This window comes from Grammomys surdaster, unplaced genomic scaffold (assembly GCF_004785775.1).
Source record: "Grammomys surdaster isolate TR1022 unplaced genomic scaffold, NIH_TR_1.0 270, whole genome shotgun sequence".
Taxonomy (NCBI): Eukaryota; Metazoa; Chordata; class Mammalia; order Rodentia; family Muridae; genus Grammomys; species Grammomys surdaster.
The window spans coordinates 1717594-1734223 of record NW_021604711.1 but is presented as its reverse complement, the minus strand read 5'-3'; the positions used below and the strand labels follow the sequence as shown (position 1 = coordinate 1734223).

Here is a 16630-nt window from a genome sequence, read left to right as displayed (position 1 = left end):
GAGACAGGGTTTCTCTGTATAGTCCTGCCTGTCCTGGAACTCACTCTGTAGACCAGGCTGGCCTCGAACTCAGAAATCCGCCTGCCTCTGCCTCCTAAGTGCTGGGATTAAAGGCATGCGCCACCACCGCCCGGCTTTTTTTGTTTTCAAGACAGGGTTTCTCTGTGCAGCTCTGGTTGTCCCGGAACTCTGTAGAACAGGCTGGCTTTGAACTCAACCACCTTAGATAAATTCTAAAGCCACATTATGTGCCAAAATATCACAAGAATGGTCTTTAGTCCAGCTGTGAATGTCGTTCCCTTCTGAAGATGCTTGAGCTGGGCAGTAGCTCCCAGCACTGCTACTGTCTTCCAAAGCTTTGACTAGGATGGCGCACTAAGCTCTGCTTACAGTGTTCAACTGCTTTCCTAGTCTGACATCCCAAAGTTTTCCACATATCTCCAAAACACAGCACGGTGAGGGAGTTCACGGCAGTAGCCCACTCCCTCCTACCAGCTTCAGTATTAGTAACTGAACTGGGACAAAGCACCGTGACCAAAGCAACTTTCAAAAGAAACCATTTAATTGGGCTCGAGGTTCCAAAGGGCTAGAACTTAGCAGCAGGACAGCTGAGATCTCACCTCGTGATCCTTAAGTAGGCCCTCACTGACACACCTCCCCCAATAAGGCCATATCTCCTAATTCACTCCAAATGGTTCCACCAATTATTCAGCCAAGAGCCTATGGGGGGCATTCTTAGTCAACCTGCCCAAGTCTGGCCTGAGATGTTGTAAGGAATCTCAGGAGTGTGCAGGCCTTTTCTCTTTTCATGTCATAGGTGGTTGGCTCAAGCTTAATGACGCTTCATGATAAAGTACTGTGAGCTTTCCTGTTTCCTCGGGGCTCTTGCTGAGAAGCTCTGCTCTTTTCCTGCTTCCTGCTGGATGGGCCAGCTTGGTACCTGTCTACCTGCTCGCTGCAATACTGGCCTTGAGACATTTTCTGTTACACACATGAGACTTTTTTTGTGTATGTGACAAATTTTGTCCTGTTTGTTAGTTTAATTATGCAGGTATAAAAATTAAACTTCATTGAATCCTATTTATTTAGTGAGTTGTTTCCATGTGGTAAAACCCAGCATTCCTGAGGTCTTTTTTAGAATTTGTTTGTTGTGAAGTGACTTTCTGAGGACTGAGATCATGTACAAAGAGAATTCATCCTTCCGGTTAACAGACCTGAGTGAAGAGTTCAGAGGCCTCAGTTGGAAGTGAGGGGTGGGAGTTGTACCTACCAGGCTAGATGGAAGATAATTCTTCAGGCTCTGCATTGGTGCTGAACTACGTTTAGGGTCTGTAAGTTTCTGGAGCCTCTGAATCACTCCTGATGCTTTGCCCTTGTGGCTTGGGTGCAGCTGTGGCTCAGTTCCACCTTTAAAATGCAGCTGAGACTCTGTTGGCTGTGGTCTTTAGAGGCCCATGAGAGGGAATGCAGAGTGGTTTCCAGTCCTCGTCCCAGATGCTAAGATCTGATGTCCTTCCCTGAGCAGGGGCCCTACCCACCCACCTTCCTGTTGTCTGGGAAGTGATCAGCCATTTGGACAAGGCAGGGTTGTTCTGAGCTGAGGCTTGCCTGGTACAAGAAGCTGGGATTGTAGTGAGAAGAAAATTTCCCCAAGTACTCAACTTAGCTGGGTTGAGCACCAGTCCCCTCCCATCCTGGGCCTAGTTCATTGTATGGAGAGTCAGGAATGGGATCTGCTAACTTAGAGAAGGAGCTTTGGCTAATCCCCAGTTCTCCTACTTAGTCCCTAGTGATTTGGTTTGGTTCTTCCAGGAAGGGTATGCTGAAGGAGGGGGTCATGGACTTGGTCACCCAGACAACCATCCTGCCCCTGCTGTTTGGCTGCCTGGGGATTTTCAGCCTCTTCCGGCTGCTACAGCGGATCCGCTCCAAAGCTTATCTGAGGAATGCTGTAGTGGTGGTGACTGGTGCCACCTCCGGACTCGGCAGAGGTAAGTCATGGGGTCTGTGATGCCGGGAGTGGAATCAGCAGGCTTCACAGGCATCACTGGCCATGCAGAAGGACTGTCCGTGGTCCAGTTGGAAAAGGGCATGTGAACAATGAGAAAGTCTGTGTGGGGGATAAAAGCAAGTGAAGAGACCACCCTTGGAAAAGCACTGGCTTTCCTCAGCTCAGCTGCCTGTTGAAAGAGGGATTTTCAGATACGGAGAAGTAGGTGAAAAGGTGTTTTGACTCTCTCCTGGGTTCGGTTGATATACTGGCCTTTATTTTGGGGGCTTGACACTGGCTTTCTTTCTTTTCCTCTTCCCCATTAGGAGGGTCAGAGGTCAGATCCATGAAGACCCTGCCTCCCTCACCCAGCCTTCCAGCTCAGTGCCGCTGCCCTTCAGTGATACCTCAGGGAAAGTGTGCTGGATGCAGTCTCAGCCCTTTCCTTTGCAGGAGCTCTGTCACTGATTCCCGCAGCCCAGGCGGAGGCTCACGTCAGACCTGCCACGTAGAGCGTCCTGCCCTCTTCCTTTAGTTTTTGCCCTGTACAGCATAGCAGCTCCCTGTGGCTCCAGGAAGGAAGCTTGAGCCCTGGGCTGCAACTCTTGCCTCAGTACAGTGCTACCTCAGTAGTGCGTTCCTAACAGGTGTGGTGGGGAGGGACAGTTACCAGCACGCTCACAGTGCTCTCACCGCTGCGAGTCAAGGCACCGTGACTAGATCTAGGACTTGCTGCAGCAGCTGCAGAGCCAAGAGCCAAACCCAGGTTTGACTCAATCCTAAAGCTACGGCCGCGGGAGAATGTGTGGGTCATACGAATATTACAGATGCACCGGCAAGTCGGGGCAGAAAAGTGGTAAAAGGTGTGGGAAGGTGGATGTTACAGGAGCACGAAGGAGCAGACAGGTCTGTAATGTGCCAGGGGAGCTGGAGAGGCCTTGGGCTCCCTTGTCCCCTGAGACTATGCTGGTAGGGAAGGTCTCTGAGGGTGACGCTCGTGTCTGCTGTTGGCGCTTTGGACTTTTTAAAGCATAGCTATGCCAGGCCCTATGCCATTGGTCAAGCCTCTGACCTTACCCAGCTACTATAAATAGGGTGGTTAGCAGCTGTTTAGATCTCAGCTATGAGGAACAGTTTGTTTATTTTTTATTTTTCACTTTTTTCAGACAAGGTCTTTCTGTGAAGTCCTGGCTGGCTAAGAACCTGCTTTATAGAGCAGAGCAGGTTGGCCTTGAACTTGTGACAGTCCTCTGGCCTCTGGTATCCTGGTGCTGAGATTACAGGCATGTTTCACCATACCACACCTAGCTCGAGAAGAACAAATTTTAAAGTCCTTGTAAAGTGACAGCTGGCTACATTGGAATGGTGCACTGCGGGTGCGGGACACGAGGGCACGCAGGGCATTGTATTATCTGCACTTGCTCTCTCAATACCAGGCCTCTCTGAAGGAAACAAAATGTAGCTGAGGAGACCCCATGTGAGCACAGTGTGCATTGTGCTTTCCTGTGCTTCAGTGAGTGTGCTTACAGTCTGCTCCACTTAAGGCCTTAGGAGGAGGCCATCCAAGTGCTGGGATAGTCTCAGGTGACCACTTCAGAGACAGACACCCCTGTGATGCTGCCAGTTTAGGCTGCTGTCCACTAGCATCTGCTAAGAGGAGCATCCATGTGGTCCTTCCTGCCATGACAGGATTACAGAATGACTTTTCAGACAGACTGATCTCAAAGTTTGTCTTCTGTTTTGTGTATTTAAGCTACATGACCTTGTCCTTGTAGAACACTGACTAAAAGTCCAGAATGTTCTAGATTCCAGTTTCTGTCAGCCTAGGGCATGATTTACAGCCCAGGCAAATCTGCAGTGCTGAGGACTGTGTGCAGCCATAGGTCGAGGTTGGCCTCTTCCCTCGGCCCTCCTGCCTCCTGGATCAGCTTTTTCAAGAAGTGGGAGTGGAATCCTTCCACCCTGTTCTCACTTCCGTCACTCCTTATCCCAGTTAAAATTTCCTCCCTTTTATTAGGTGTCTCTAGGAAGTGAAGCTCATATAGAATCTAGGAGATCATTTTCTAGAAGCTGTCTGTACACCAGTATGACTCCTCGTTTTTGGTCAGGACAGGACAAAATGGGATGAGGAAACCAGAAGGGCCCAAGCTTCTGACCCGTAGGATGATTAAGAAGCCAGCTGAACAGGTCTAGCTTCAGGTATGCTGGCCGCTAGTCTACACACAGTCCCCACCCCGCCTGCGCTGGGGACCTTTGCTGTTTGCTTTGGAGATCTCCCAGGGATGGGTAGAAGTGCATCTGTCCTTTACTCATCTGCCCCTCCTTCGGGTGAGCCCAGTGAATGGCACTGCTGGACTTCCTTCAGAAATGACAGCAGCCCTGAAAGCATAGTGCAGTCTGCCTAGCATCTCCTTCCAGAAACCCATGTGAGGGGTGCTGGCCCAGTATGTTGGGGAATACTTTGCAGGAGGCCAAAGGAACAGCCACAGGTACAGAGGTACCTCTGTCCCATGAGCTGCTCAGTTGATGGAGCACTTCTCTCCTTTATGAAGGTCACTGTATTTCTTCTGCCTTCTGTCTGACTCTTGTGTGAGGGAAGGGTTGTTTGTAACAATGTACACTGCATAGTCCTTTGACCCTTCCCCTTCTCAGGAAAGCAAATGATAGCCACATTTCTTTTTCTTTTCTTTTTTTTTTCTTCTTTTTTTTTGTTTTTTCAAGACAGGGTTTCTCTGTGTAGCCCTGGCTGTCCTGGAACTCACTCTGTAGACCAGAATGGCCTCGAACTCAGAAATCCACCTGCCTCTGCCTCCCAAGTGCTGGGATTAAAGGCGTGCTCCACCACTGCCCGGCGACAGCCACATTTCAACCCTTTGGTGATGGCTTTCAGAGGTTGAACTGCCACGTAAGGCAGGCTTGTCCCATCTGTGATCCATGGGACCTAAGAAGCCACTATACCACCTGAGCTTCTAAGATTGGTTCTGAGATTTGTGGTTAGTCTGGGGCTCATGTGTCCTGAGAAGACACATTCAGTGGTCTGGTTTATTTACACTTACGCCAGCTCGTTAGTTTGTAGAACACTTTTGAAGAGCAGTTTGGAAACGTTAAAGTATTAGCCAGGCAAGGTGGTGCATGCCTGTATCCTGACACTTGGATGATAGAGGCAGGAGGACCAAGAGTTCAAGTCCATCATGGTGAATTGGAAAGCCAGACTAGGCTACTAGGATACATGAGATCATGTTTGAAAACAAAAAAACAGCATCAAAAAAATCAGAAAAAGATTCAAGTATCAAAGACAGGTATTAAAAATACTTCATAGTGCTTTACCCATGAAGTAATTACCTACTTTAAGGTATTCAACCCCAGTTCCCTCTGCCTTAGGTATTATTTGTAGTAAGAAGGGGAGGGGAAAAACATATTGTAACATAGGTGACTATCATAGAATCCATAAGCACAGGAAATCTAGAGTTGCCCACAGACCTAGCTCAAGTCCAATCTCTGGAGCACTGGACTGCCCTCTGTCAGGGCACTGGGAGTTAGCTACAACAGACATGTTTGGGAACAGTGAACAAGGAGCAAGAGACACTCCTCAGTTTGCCCCTACTTAATTTTGCTGTCTGAACTTCTCAGCCAGCAAGACCTTAGGCCCAGCGTCACCTTCCATGGCCTCTCAAGTGTTTTATATACCATCCCTTGCCTCCAGCTCCTACCCTTTGGGTCCAGGAGTCCTGGAGGGCCCCCAGCCTCTCTGATTTTCCAAAGAATTGTGCATATGTCTGCTAGTTGTATCAGTGGTCTGGGGAGCAGCACTGGTAGTGTTGGGACACTGGTCCAGGGACCACAGCCACAGGAGAGCTGGCACCACTTGTGGAAGTGGATTGCTTATCAGGGCAGGTTTCCCGCCTGCTGGTCTCAAACTTAAGGCTTGCTGGGCTTCTTCAACTGCAGGAGAGTTGATGCCCACAGGGTTGCTCAGGGTTATTTAAGAACACCGTGGCAAGTTTGAGCATTGTACTCACAGGCCTGTCCACCTTCTTACCTTTCTCTGCCTTATAAATGTGTATCACACCTCTGGATGCAAGGCCTATGCTGAGCTCATTCTATGTCCCAGTTCCACATTGCTCTGCACTACATGTCAAGTCTGTGAGAAGCAGGCCTTGTGCAGGGCTGAGTGACTTTGAACTGAACTGCCTGGAGGAAAAAATGGCCCTGGATAATTTCAACTATTAGAGTTCTTTTTTTCTCTCTCTTAGAATGTGCCAAAGTCTTCCATGCTGCGGGGGCTAAACTGGTCCTCTGTGGACGAAATGTGAAGGCCCTTGAGGAGCTCACCTGTGAACTTGCTGGTTCTTCTCAGGTGAGCCTACAACAAGGATTCTGCAAGGGAGGAAGGAAGAACTGCTGTGGCCTACGCCACAGTAGCTTACTCCAGGACTGCTGAGCTAACTGGCATCCATCCATCCATTCATCAGTCATCCATCTATCCATCCATCCAGCCATCAATCCAGCCATCCATCAATCCAGCCATTCATCAGTCATCCATCCATCCATAATCCATCCATCCTTCTATCCATCATCCGTCCATCCATCCATCCACCCATCCAAGTGAATCACATTGTACTGGCAAGCAGCAGGCTCCAAGCACATTTTATACCCCTATATTGCCACTAGCCACTACTGGGCAAGCACTCTGTCAACTCAGGCCCTTTCTCATGGGTTTGAGTTACTTACTGTCTGACTTCTTGTCATTTCAGCCCTGAGGGACTAACTGATTCCTTCAGCTGTTATCTGGGAATGTCTTAATCTCTTCTTTACCTTTGAAGGGCTGTTATACTATGCTGTTTAGATTTTTTTCTTTTAAGTAACTTTTGAATATATCAACCTGCTTCTCTTAGCATTCAAGGTTTCTGATGAACCATGGGCTGCTATTCATACCAAGGACATTTATGTGAGGAGTTGGTCTTGTTGCTGCTGTTCCTAAGACTTCCTTTGTCTTTTGATGGTTTGATTATAAATAGTTGCAGTGTGGGTCACTAGTTTATCTAGTTCAGTGGTTCTCAGCTTTCTAATACTGAGACCTTTAATAGTTCTTCATGTTGTGGTGACCCCCAACCATCAAATTATTTTCATTGCTACTTTTATAACTTTAATTTTGCTACTGTTATGACTCATAATATAAATACCCATGTTTTCTGATGGTTTTAGGTGACTTTCGTGACAGTGTCCTCTGACGCCCCCAGGTTGAGAACCACTGATCTAGTTGTGTGGAACTTAGATGTGTTGACTCTTGTCTTTGGTTGGCTATTACATATTTAAATACTTCTCAGAGCTCTACATTTCTTAAGTTGGCTTGCTTGATGGAATACCTTAGATTTCTTAGGTTCTTCTTTGAATATACTTTTATTTTTTTCTTTAGATTTGTTAATTTAAATGATTCTGATGATTCTGTTTTGTGTTCAAGGATTTCTTCCTCTTTCCTCACCTGCTTTTTTAAAAAATAATTTTTATTTTATGTGCATTGGTGTTTTGCCTGCATGTTTTCTGTGTAAGGGTGTCAGATTCCCTGGAACTGGAGTTGCAGGTAGTCATGAGCTGCTGTATGGATGCTGGGAATTGAACCTGGATCCTCTGCAAGAGCAGCCAGTGCTCTTAACAACTGAGCCATCTCTCCAGCCCCTCCTCACCTGCTTTTTTTTTTTTTTTTTTTTTTTGAGAGAGAGGGAGAGACAGGGTTTCTCTGTGTAGCCTTGGCTGTCCTGGAACTCACTCTGTAGATCAGGCTGTAGATCTTGAGCTCAGAAATCTGCCTGCCTCTGCCTCCCAAGTGCTGGGATTAAAGGCGTGTGCCACCACTGCCTGGCTCCTCACCTGCTTTTAAACTCTATTGTCTTTATTACTTCATTTTAGCTCTATAGTTTCTTTTTCTAACATTTCCCTTTATTGAAATACTTCTTTTTAATCCATCCATTTCCTGCCTTTGCTTGAGTCTTCCTTCATTCTTTCAGCGTTGCAGAGATAGTTGTTCTAATGTCTTTATGTATTAAGTCTAGCATCTCAGCTTTCTAGGGATTCTTTTCAGAGATTTATTTATTTATTTGGTTTGTTTGGTTTTTTGAGACAGGGATTCTCCATGTAGCCCTGGATGTCCTGGAACTTGTTCTATAGACCAGGCTGGTCTCCAACTCACAGAGATCCTCCTGCCTCTGCCTCCGAGTACTGGGACTAAAGGCATGTGTCACCACTGCCCAGCCGGAGACTTATTTATAATTTTGATATTCTAAAGCAGTATCCTGGCAGCTCTTTTAGCGGTAGCAATTGAAACAGAGCTGCCTGCCTCCATGCCCCACCTCAGGAATGAACAGCAGGTCAGCAATATTCAGAAGCTAAGGTCCTCCTTGCCTACCTGGGTTCCACAAGCTGCACCAGAAATATGGACTGCCTTTCCCATAGTTGCCTGCCAGGTTGTGGTGGCTGCAATCCACTGCTGGTAGCTGTGATTTATCAGCAAAGTATGCTCTTGGAGGTTACAGTCAGATAACCCAGCGCTTCAAGTCACTTCCCAGGGTTCCTGGAGCTTCCTATTCTGTCCTCTTCTCTGCCTCTCCCTCACTTTCTGCTCTCACCAAGCTGCACAGCAGAACTGTGCTGGGTGGGTTTCTCTAGCATCTGGTGCTTTGCAGCATTCTTTGTGATCATAGAGGTTAAATGCCTGCCCCTCCAGACTGGGTCAGGAGCCATATCTGGCCTCCTTTTTGCTGTGTCCCAGTGCTAGGCATACCAGGATTACATTACCATGAATTACATTTCATGAACAGATGAATGGAAGTCACAATCCAGGATGGACCAGGCATGTGCATTGACAACTTGAGTGCCATCATGATGTACAGTGTGGAGCAGCAAAGGCAGCTATTGTTAATAACTCATGGTAATGTACTATACAAGTTTACACCACACATGATCCCAGCCTGTTCACAGTCTAGCTGTTAATGGTAAAAAGAGCCTGTGGTGTACAGCAGTCACTTTCAGTCTAGGAGAAAAGTTGCCCAGACCAGATGTGAACAGCACTGGCAGGGACTTCGTATGCTGCCACATTTAAGGGGTGCCACAGCCTATAACATTTGTGCCAAGTGGGACAGTTCCAGAACTCTGAAGAGTAGGAATGTGGCTGTCATTCATAAGGTGCATTTTGTGTTTTGTATTTAACCAGGGACAGACACACCAACCCTTCGTGGTGACCTTTGACCTCACAGATCCTGGTACTATTGCTGCAGGAGCAGCTGAGATCCTACAGTGCTTTGGCTATGTGGATGTTCTCATCAATAATGCTGGGGTCAGCTACCGTGGTGCCATTAGTGATACCATAGTGGACGTGGACCGGAAGGTGATGGAAATAAACTATTTTGGCCCTGTTGCTCTAACAAAAGGTAGGCATCTTGGGGTCAGAGATGTGAGCATTAGTCATTAGAATGCCTGTTTATCTTGCTTGCTTCTTTGTAGTGAGGCACTGCCTGTTCCTTTCCATTCTTCCCCCTGCAGTGGGTGTGGTCATTGGGTGATTGGCCTTTTCTGGGTTTATATTTGTATGGTATCTGTTTTGGGCCCTCACATCAGTGCCGTCTCATTGGTGCAGCTTTGCATTTCATTCCTGCTCCATGGTACTTGCATCCCACTTAGGGCAATAATCTGATGTACAGACTTCAGATCAGAGGCCCAGCTCCTAGCTGGACCAGGGGACTCTGCTGTTTATGTTCTATTCTTCCCAACACACCACCCTCTATCCCCCCATGGTTCTCCATGGAAAACTCTAGGTCTCCTCCAGCATCACCAGGCATAGTGACCGAGAGGCTAACTTTCCACCCTGTCCCCTCAGCGCTCCTACCCTCCATGGTAGAAAGAAAGCGGGGCCACATTGTCGCCATCAGCAGCATCCAGGGCAAGATCGGCCTTCCTTTCCGATCAGCATGTGAGTACTTTTACCTTCCTTTCAAAGAGCATTTTATTGTATGTGTTTCTGATTATAAAAATGATGTGTTCTCAGGGCGGTGGTGGTGCACACCTTTAATCCCAGTGCTCAGGAGGCAAAGGCAGACAAACCTCTGTGAATTCAAGGCTAGCTTGATCTACAGAGTGAGCTCCAGAACAGCTAGAGCTATGTAGAGAAACCTGGTCTTGAAAAACACACACACAAAAAACTCCAAAATAATGTGTTTATTAGCTAGATTCATACACTGTAGAAATGCCCTACAGAGAGATGAAGCAACTTAACTTCATTAGAACGTTTTTTGTAATTTTTTATTTTGTTCTGATTTTTTTTTTGTTTTTAGAGACATAGACTCTGTACATAGCTCTGGCTGTCCTGGAACTTACTATGTAGACCAGGCTTCCCTTGAACTCAGAGATCCACCTGCCTTCACCTCCCAAGCGTTAGGCTCCCACAACAACGATCAGAATATTTTAAGCAGTCATGTACTTAGTTCAAATCCCAGTTTACTCCTTATTTCTTAGGTGACTGTGGGCAGGTATCCCAGTCTCTATCTGCTTATCCTTACTTACAAATGGAGACAGCTCAGCCTGGAAGGCTGTTAGGAGGAAGGACTTGCAGCAGCCCTGGACTGAACGAAATCCCTTCAGCTCTCTGCAGCACATGGCTCCATTTTTTCCTACATAAAATCAAACACCCAAAATGGGATCACATTTCACACAGTATTTCTGACTTGGTCAGTCTACTAGATGAGCCTATAGGTCCTTTTAAGTTAGGTACAGTTTAGTAAACGGCAATGACGTAGTTAACTTAGCCGCTTTCATAGGTCCTGGGGAATCCCTCTATCCCCACCTCAGGCTCTGACCTTCAGTAGTGACCCATGACAAGATGGCCATGGATATTCATATCTCTAGGTGTTCACAGGGATATTAAGACAAGCCCCAAGAAGTAGAAACAACATAAAACACTAGAACATTAAAAATGCCCAGCTGGCTTCTGGTCCACACGCTCACTGTCATTTCATTGGCTGCCCTCTTGTTACATATGTAAACAAACGCACATAGCTTTTAGTTTGGGAGTGGGGTGAGGGGCTTTAAAAAACACATTTGAAAGGTAATAGCACAATTTTTTTTTTCCGGTTTTTCGAGACAGGGTTTCTCTGTATAGCCCTGGCTGTCCTGGAACTTACTCTGTAGACCAGGCTGGCCTCGAACTCAGAAATCCGCCTGCCTCTGCCTCCCAAGTGCTGGGATTAAAGGTGTGCGCCACCACCGCCTGGCAAATTCTTTTTTTTCTAAATCTTTTTTTTTTTTTTAAGTTTTATTTTATTTAATGTATGAATCCTCTGCTGCATATATATCTGCCTGCCTGAAGAGGGCATCAGATCCCTCCAGTAGATGGTTGTAAGCCACTGTGTGGTTGCTGGGACTTTTAACTCATGACCTCTGGAAGAGCAGCCAGTGTTCTTAGCACTGAGCCATCTCACCAGCCCCACAAATTCTTTTTTTTTTTTTTTTCTCAATGTGTCATTCTCTGAAACACTGATTTGGTGACAGTCTACCTATCCATGTCCAAGGACCAGTTCATTCTGGAGGAGGGACTGAACTGTTTCAGCCCTTGGAAAGGACAGTGATAATACTCAGTCAGAAAAGGACAACTAGCCTCTAAACAAAGCATATTCTTCCTCCCAGGCCTGGACCCCAGCTCTGCCTTTTGGCTCTAGGTGTGTGTGTCCTAAACTTGATTAAACTTCAGACCTTAAGCTTTCTCGCTTCCCACTGCGACATCATGCACGCCTCCCATCGCCTGTTCAAAGCTGCAGTGAGATGTGCTGTGTAATTTAAAAGCAGTGGAGCCTTATGCTTTTGTGGGTATTTCTCTGATGTCTCAATTATGTTTAATCCTGATAGCCTTGGACAGTTAACCTAAGGCTGCTCATATGATTCTGCAGGAAAAAAAAAAATCAAAATGCTGTAATCAGGAATGATTAAGCAACTAAGGCCTAGTGTTGATAAGGGGTACATTTCAATAGAGGTCACAGAGCATGTAATGAATTACTATACTCCATGTTTTACTCTGACTTAGTCCCACCAGCTTCTGTTCTCTAATTGCCCACTGACTGCAGCAGGTTTGCATGGCAGTCTGGATACCATGTGGTTACCTAGGCTGAGTCTGGCCAGCTTCCTAGGAAAGTGGGATTCACCCAGTGATTAACAGCCTTCTTAGCAATTAAGAGGGAGAAATGGCCTTATCTCTTGCTGCTGTTAAGACTTCTGAGAAGTTCACAACAGAGTATATACATTGGGAAGTGGCACTGTGTGTGCCCTGAAGAGGAGTCAGCCATAACTACATAACAGCATGGTGGAAAGCCCATGGCCTGGGAGCTCCGGAATGACCCTGTTGTCAATATGGACTTTCATCTTGAAGACCCAGAACGGCTGTCCTGCTCAATCCTTAGGCTGTCTCTGGAGTCACAGATGTCAGGAGTTCTTTCCACAGTCACCTAGCACCCTCCTCCTGCTGCCTGCCGCCTCCGGGTGCCTGCTCTGACGCTCCTTGCTTTGCCTTCCCAGTATGTTGGAAGCCCCTTTTGAAAAGGACCAAAACATTTAGGACTCCAAACTAGAGGAAATAGGTTTTTTGTGGTCTAGATGCTGGTTTGTCTCTCTGAGAACCTGGCACCAGCCTGGGGAGCTGCTGCTAGAGGACAGAAGGGCCTCTGTCTCTCTCAGGCTCAGGTTCCTCCATATGTAAGTGGTCCTAAGTGCTTGAGCTAGGCTTCAGTCTACATAGCCCTGCATCAGGGAGGCTCCCTGGGGCCATGCTCAGCAGCCAGAAAGACTGAGACAACTTGCACAGGTTCCTGTGGGGTCCAGTTTTGTCACTGGGGAGCCTTGCCCCCACAGGACTAGATAGACTCACCTGGCAGGGCTGAATCTATTTATAGATAGTATACACACACACACCATATATATCACTTCTTTTCTGAGCCATCTGAGGAAGCTGAAGGCATGGTGGCACTTTATTCCTATTACCTTAGGCTCTTCTAAGAACAAGGACACAGCACACTTGTCACAGTCAGGGCGTGAACATTGTTGTAGTGTTGTAATCTTAAATGCTAAGCACACACCAGCATACTTTCTGCCTCTGTCCACAACTACAGATGCAGCCTCCAAGCATGCAACCCAGGCATTCTTTGACTGTCTGCGTGCAGAGATGGAAGAGGCTGACATCCAGGTGACTGTGATAAGCCCTGGCTACATCCATACCAACCTCTCTGTAAATGCTGTCACTGCTGATGGCTCCAGATACGGAGGTAGGTCTGGCTTCTCTCCTTCATTACTAAGAGCTACAGCTTGACCACAGTGCAGCACTCGCTGGCCTGAGTGTTGGTTGCAGATGTGGACTGATGTGTACTTGGCGTTTCCCCCTCGGCCTTTATCAGCACAACTTCGGCTTTCAGAACAACCCTCACCCCCAGTAGGTAGAGAATTGGACAAACTCTTTAGCTGAAATGTCACCAAACTTCCCACTAGCTCATCTGTAGATCCCAAGGCCCAAGGAATATTTTCATAATTAGGACTAAGTAAACCAAACACGTTTGGGGGGAAGGGGGGTGGAGTCAGAGGAAGGAGGGGGCATAATTGACTCCTATGCAGGGCGTTAGAAAGTGGCTAGTTTCAGGGGCAGTGTTCAGGTGAGGCTGGGTCAGGTGCAGCAGTGTCAGTCTCCAGCCTGCTCAGCCAGAGCTAACCTATAAGTTCTGCACATGAGCTGTGTAGCCTGACCCCTGCTTATACATACAGGAACACACAAAGAGCAGTTGACTTCCATCTTGGGTCAGCTGGTCCATGAATGCTGGAACTATTAGAACCAGCCTTACCTTCCTGAGCTTGGAGCAAGTCTGCTATCTGTCTGTCCCAACAGACTGACGAGAAGGCCTGCCCTAAAATGTGTTCTCTGTGGGTCTGTGCAGCTGCTGCTATGTAGCTGATGTAGGTCTTGCATTCATCTGACCAGGCCTGAATCAGCTCCTTTGCCACAGCAAGCCTTTCTGCAGAAAGCCACAGTGGCAGGAGCCAGACAGATGCAAACCTGTCCATCTTAGAAAATTAAGCGCAAACGGGTCTCAGCTTCCCATTCCTCTGTGGTGAACACAGTGAGGACAGATACCAGCGAAGGAGCTCGGGTTCTGGGTGGCGTCTGCCAACTGGTTCTGCTCTGTTAGCAAGATGATGAGTCATCAGCCAGGGAGGAGCACCAATGCTGTTACCCTACACTCTCCTAACTGTCCCATCTGATCCTCATCCAGCTCTTCATGCCTCTCAGTGCATTGGAGTGTACATGGGGTCAAGTGGCCTTTACCATCTCCCACTGATAGCCTTGTGAACCAGCCAGGACAGATATGATAGACCATCCCCCAGTCACTGGCTGCTGCCCAGATGCAAAACATCTAAAGGCAAGACTTTCAGGCCAGTTCAGATGGTTCAGTGGGTAAACGTCTGCCACCAAGCCCAACAACTTCCTGGGTTTTTTAGATTTATGTATTTTTATGTATATGAGTGCTCTGTCTTCATGCACTCCAGAACAGGAATCAGATTCCATTACAGATGGTTGTAAGCACCATGAGGGTGCTGGGATTGAACTCAGAACCTGAGTTCTTAGTTGCTCTTAGCTGCTGAGTCACCTCTCTAGCCCACTATCTTCTTTAGATCAGGGGGTGGAGTCTACTTCAAGGCCTACCTGTGCTGGATTTTGGCATGTGCCACAGAGCACCAAACAGGCACACTCCCTTTGGTTCCACACTAACTGGCACACCCAGTCATCTGTCTGTATCTCTTTTGTCCCCGTTTCCCTGCTCTGAACCATAAGTTTCTCATTTTCTCAGCGTGATGATCATCTCCTTCCGGGAGGAACTCTGGTGGGACTCTGAGAAGTTGGCTGGCCTCATGCCTCCTTGTTTATCCTTAGGTTCTTTTTCTTTTGTTTACTGTAGCTCTAGACAAGAACACAGCCCAGGGCCGAAGCCCTGCAGAGGTGGCCCAGGATGTCTTGGATGCTGTGGGGAAGAAGAAAAAAGATGTTCTCTTGGCTGACTTTCTGCCATCCATGGCTGTCTACATCAGAACTCTGGCTCCTGGGCTTTTCTTCAGAATCATGGCCTCTAGGGCCAGGAAAGAGCGAAAATCCAAGAGCTCCTGATGTTGGCAGAGCTGCTAGCTTTGGCCAGCCTGATCAGACTGAGCACCACACCTTCCTGGGCTGGGACTGCAGTGCACGGGGTCCACAGCTGAGACCTGGGGGAGGGCTATCTTGTGCTTGTTTCCCAAGGAGTGGATTAGTCCTTAAGCAGTGAAATATGGAGTTGTGTGGGGACTCCAAAAGATGTAAAATAAATGACTGAACAGTGGGTCAGAGTTCACAGTAGAAGAACCACATGTCTTCTGAGTCTTGGATGTCCCTGATTTCAGAAGTGGTTCTGGAGGTTTGGGGACCAGGCATAATAGCACCAGCCCCAAATCTGGCCTTTTGTTTTATTTTTCAAGACAGGGTTTCTCTGTGTAGCCTCAGGTGTCTTGGAACTCACTCTGTAGAGTGGATTCTCAAGAATCCACTTGCCTCTACCCTGAAACCTCCAGGACTGGGATTAAAGGTGTACCACCCCCATCCTCATTCACTCCACCTTCCCTTAGTGTGGAGTCCTTCTGCTCTTAGTGTGGCCTATTGGAGACCATTGACCCAATTTTTATGGAAGAGGCCTGAAGGAGAAGGCTGGTAGTCTTAAGACGGTCCCAGGTCCTGCTCTTACTGTAGAAAGTGGGTGAGTGTGTGATAGATGTTTGGTGTATCCTCTGCAGTGCCAGCTTTAGCATCAAGAAGAACTCCCCCTTGTCCCCTCCCCCTGGTCCTGCTACTTTTACAGTAGTCTCACCGGGTACCATTCCAAGCTGAAGGTGAACCTGTTTGAGAGCAGCCAACGAGGAGAGCTCCTGCTTGCCTCTGCTGTGATGTGGAAAGAAGGCTCTCAGACTGCAGATGTCGGCTGTGGTTGCACTTCTCAGGCAGTGGGAAGACTTCCTCATCCAGGTCGGGCAGAGTTAGGAAGAGCCCTTGTGTTCACCTTTGACTTTGTTTTCAAGACAGGGTTTCTCTGTGTAGCCCTGGTTGTCCTGGAGCCCCCTCTGTAGACCAGGCTGGCCTCAAACTCAGAGATCTGCCTGCCTCTGCCTCTGGAGTGTGGGGATTAAAAGGCATGGACCACCACGGTAGTGCCACCACTGACTTATGAAAAAGGTCAAATTCATTTTCCAAGTTTAGAAAGAAATTTTTTCTGTTACAGAAACTGAAAGCTGAAGCCATAGGAGGTCCACTGGAGGTCTCCCCAGATAAAAGTAAAACTCCCTTATAAAGCTGTCATGTTCACTTAGTCTGGGCCTGCTGAATTGCCTTTAAAATGAACAGATAAACATTGTGTGTTGAGCACACCTCCTCCTCCTCCCTTTCTCCCATCAATCTCCTTCCATCCCCTTCACTACTATTTTATAGTCTGTGTACCTCATTTTATATGACTATATGAATTTAGGAACCACAAACGAGAAAAACATATGATACCTGTCTTCTGAGATTGGCTTAATTCAAGGTATTGTCTCCAGCTGCAT

The 16630-nt window shown here is 47.4% G+C and overlaps 1 protein-coding gene across 1 annotated transcript; it reads left to right on the top strand.

The window, feature by feature from the left end:
- Nucleotides 1-1798: 1798 nt before the first annotated feature.
- Dhrs7b (dehydrogenase/reductase 7B) lies at nucleotides 1799-15409 on the top strand. Its single transcript, XM_028776604.1, has 6 exons — nucleotides 1799-1991; nucleotides 6244-6347; nucleotides 9198-9414; nucleotides 9861-9953; nucleotides 13135-13287; nucleotides 14968-15409. The coding sequence occupies exons 1-6, from the start codon at nucleotides 1820-1822 to the stop codon at nucleotides 15171-15173; spliced, it is 945 nt and encodes a 314-aa protein (XP_028632437.1). The 5' UTR covers nucleotides 1799-1819; the 3' UTR covers nucleotides 15174-15409.
- The last annotated feature ends 1221 nt before the right edge of the window (nucleotides 15410-16630 follow it).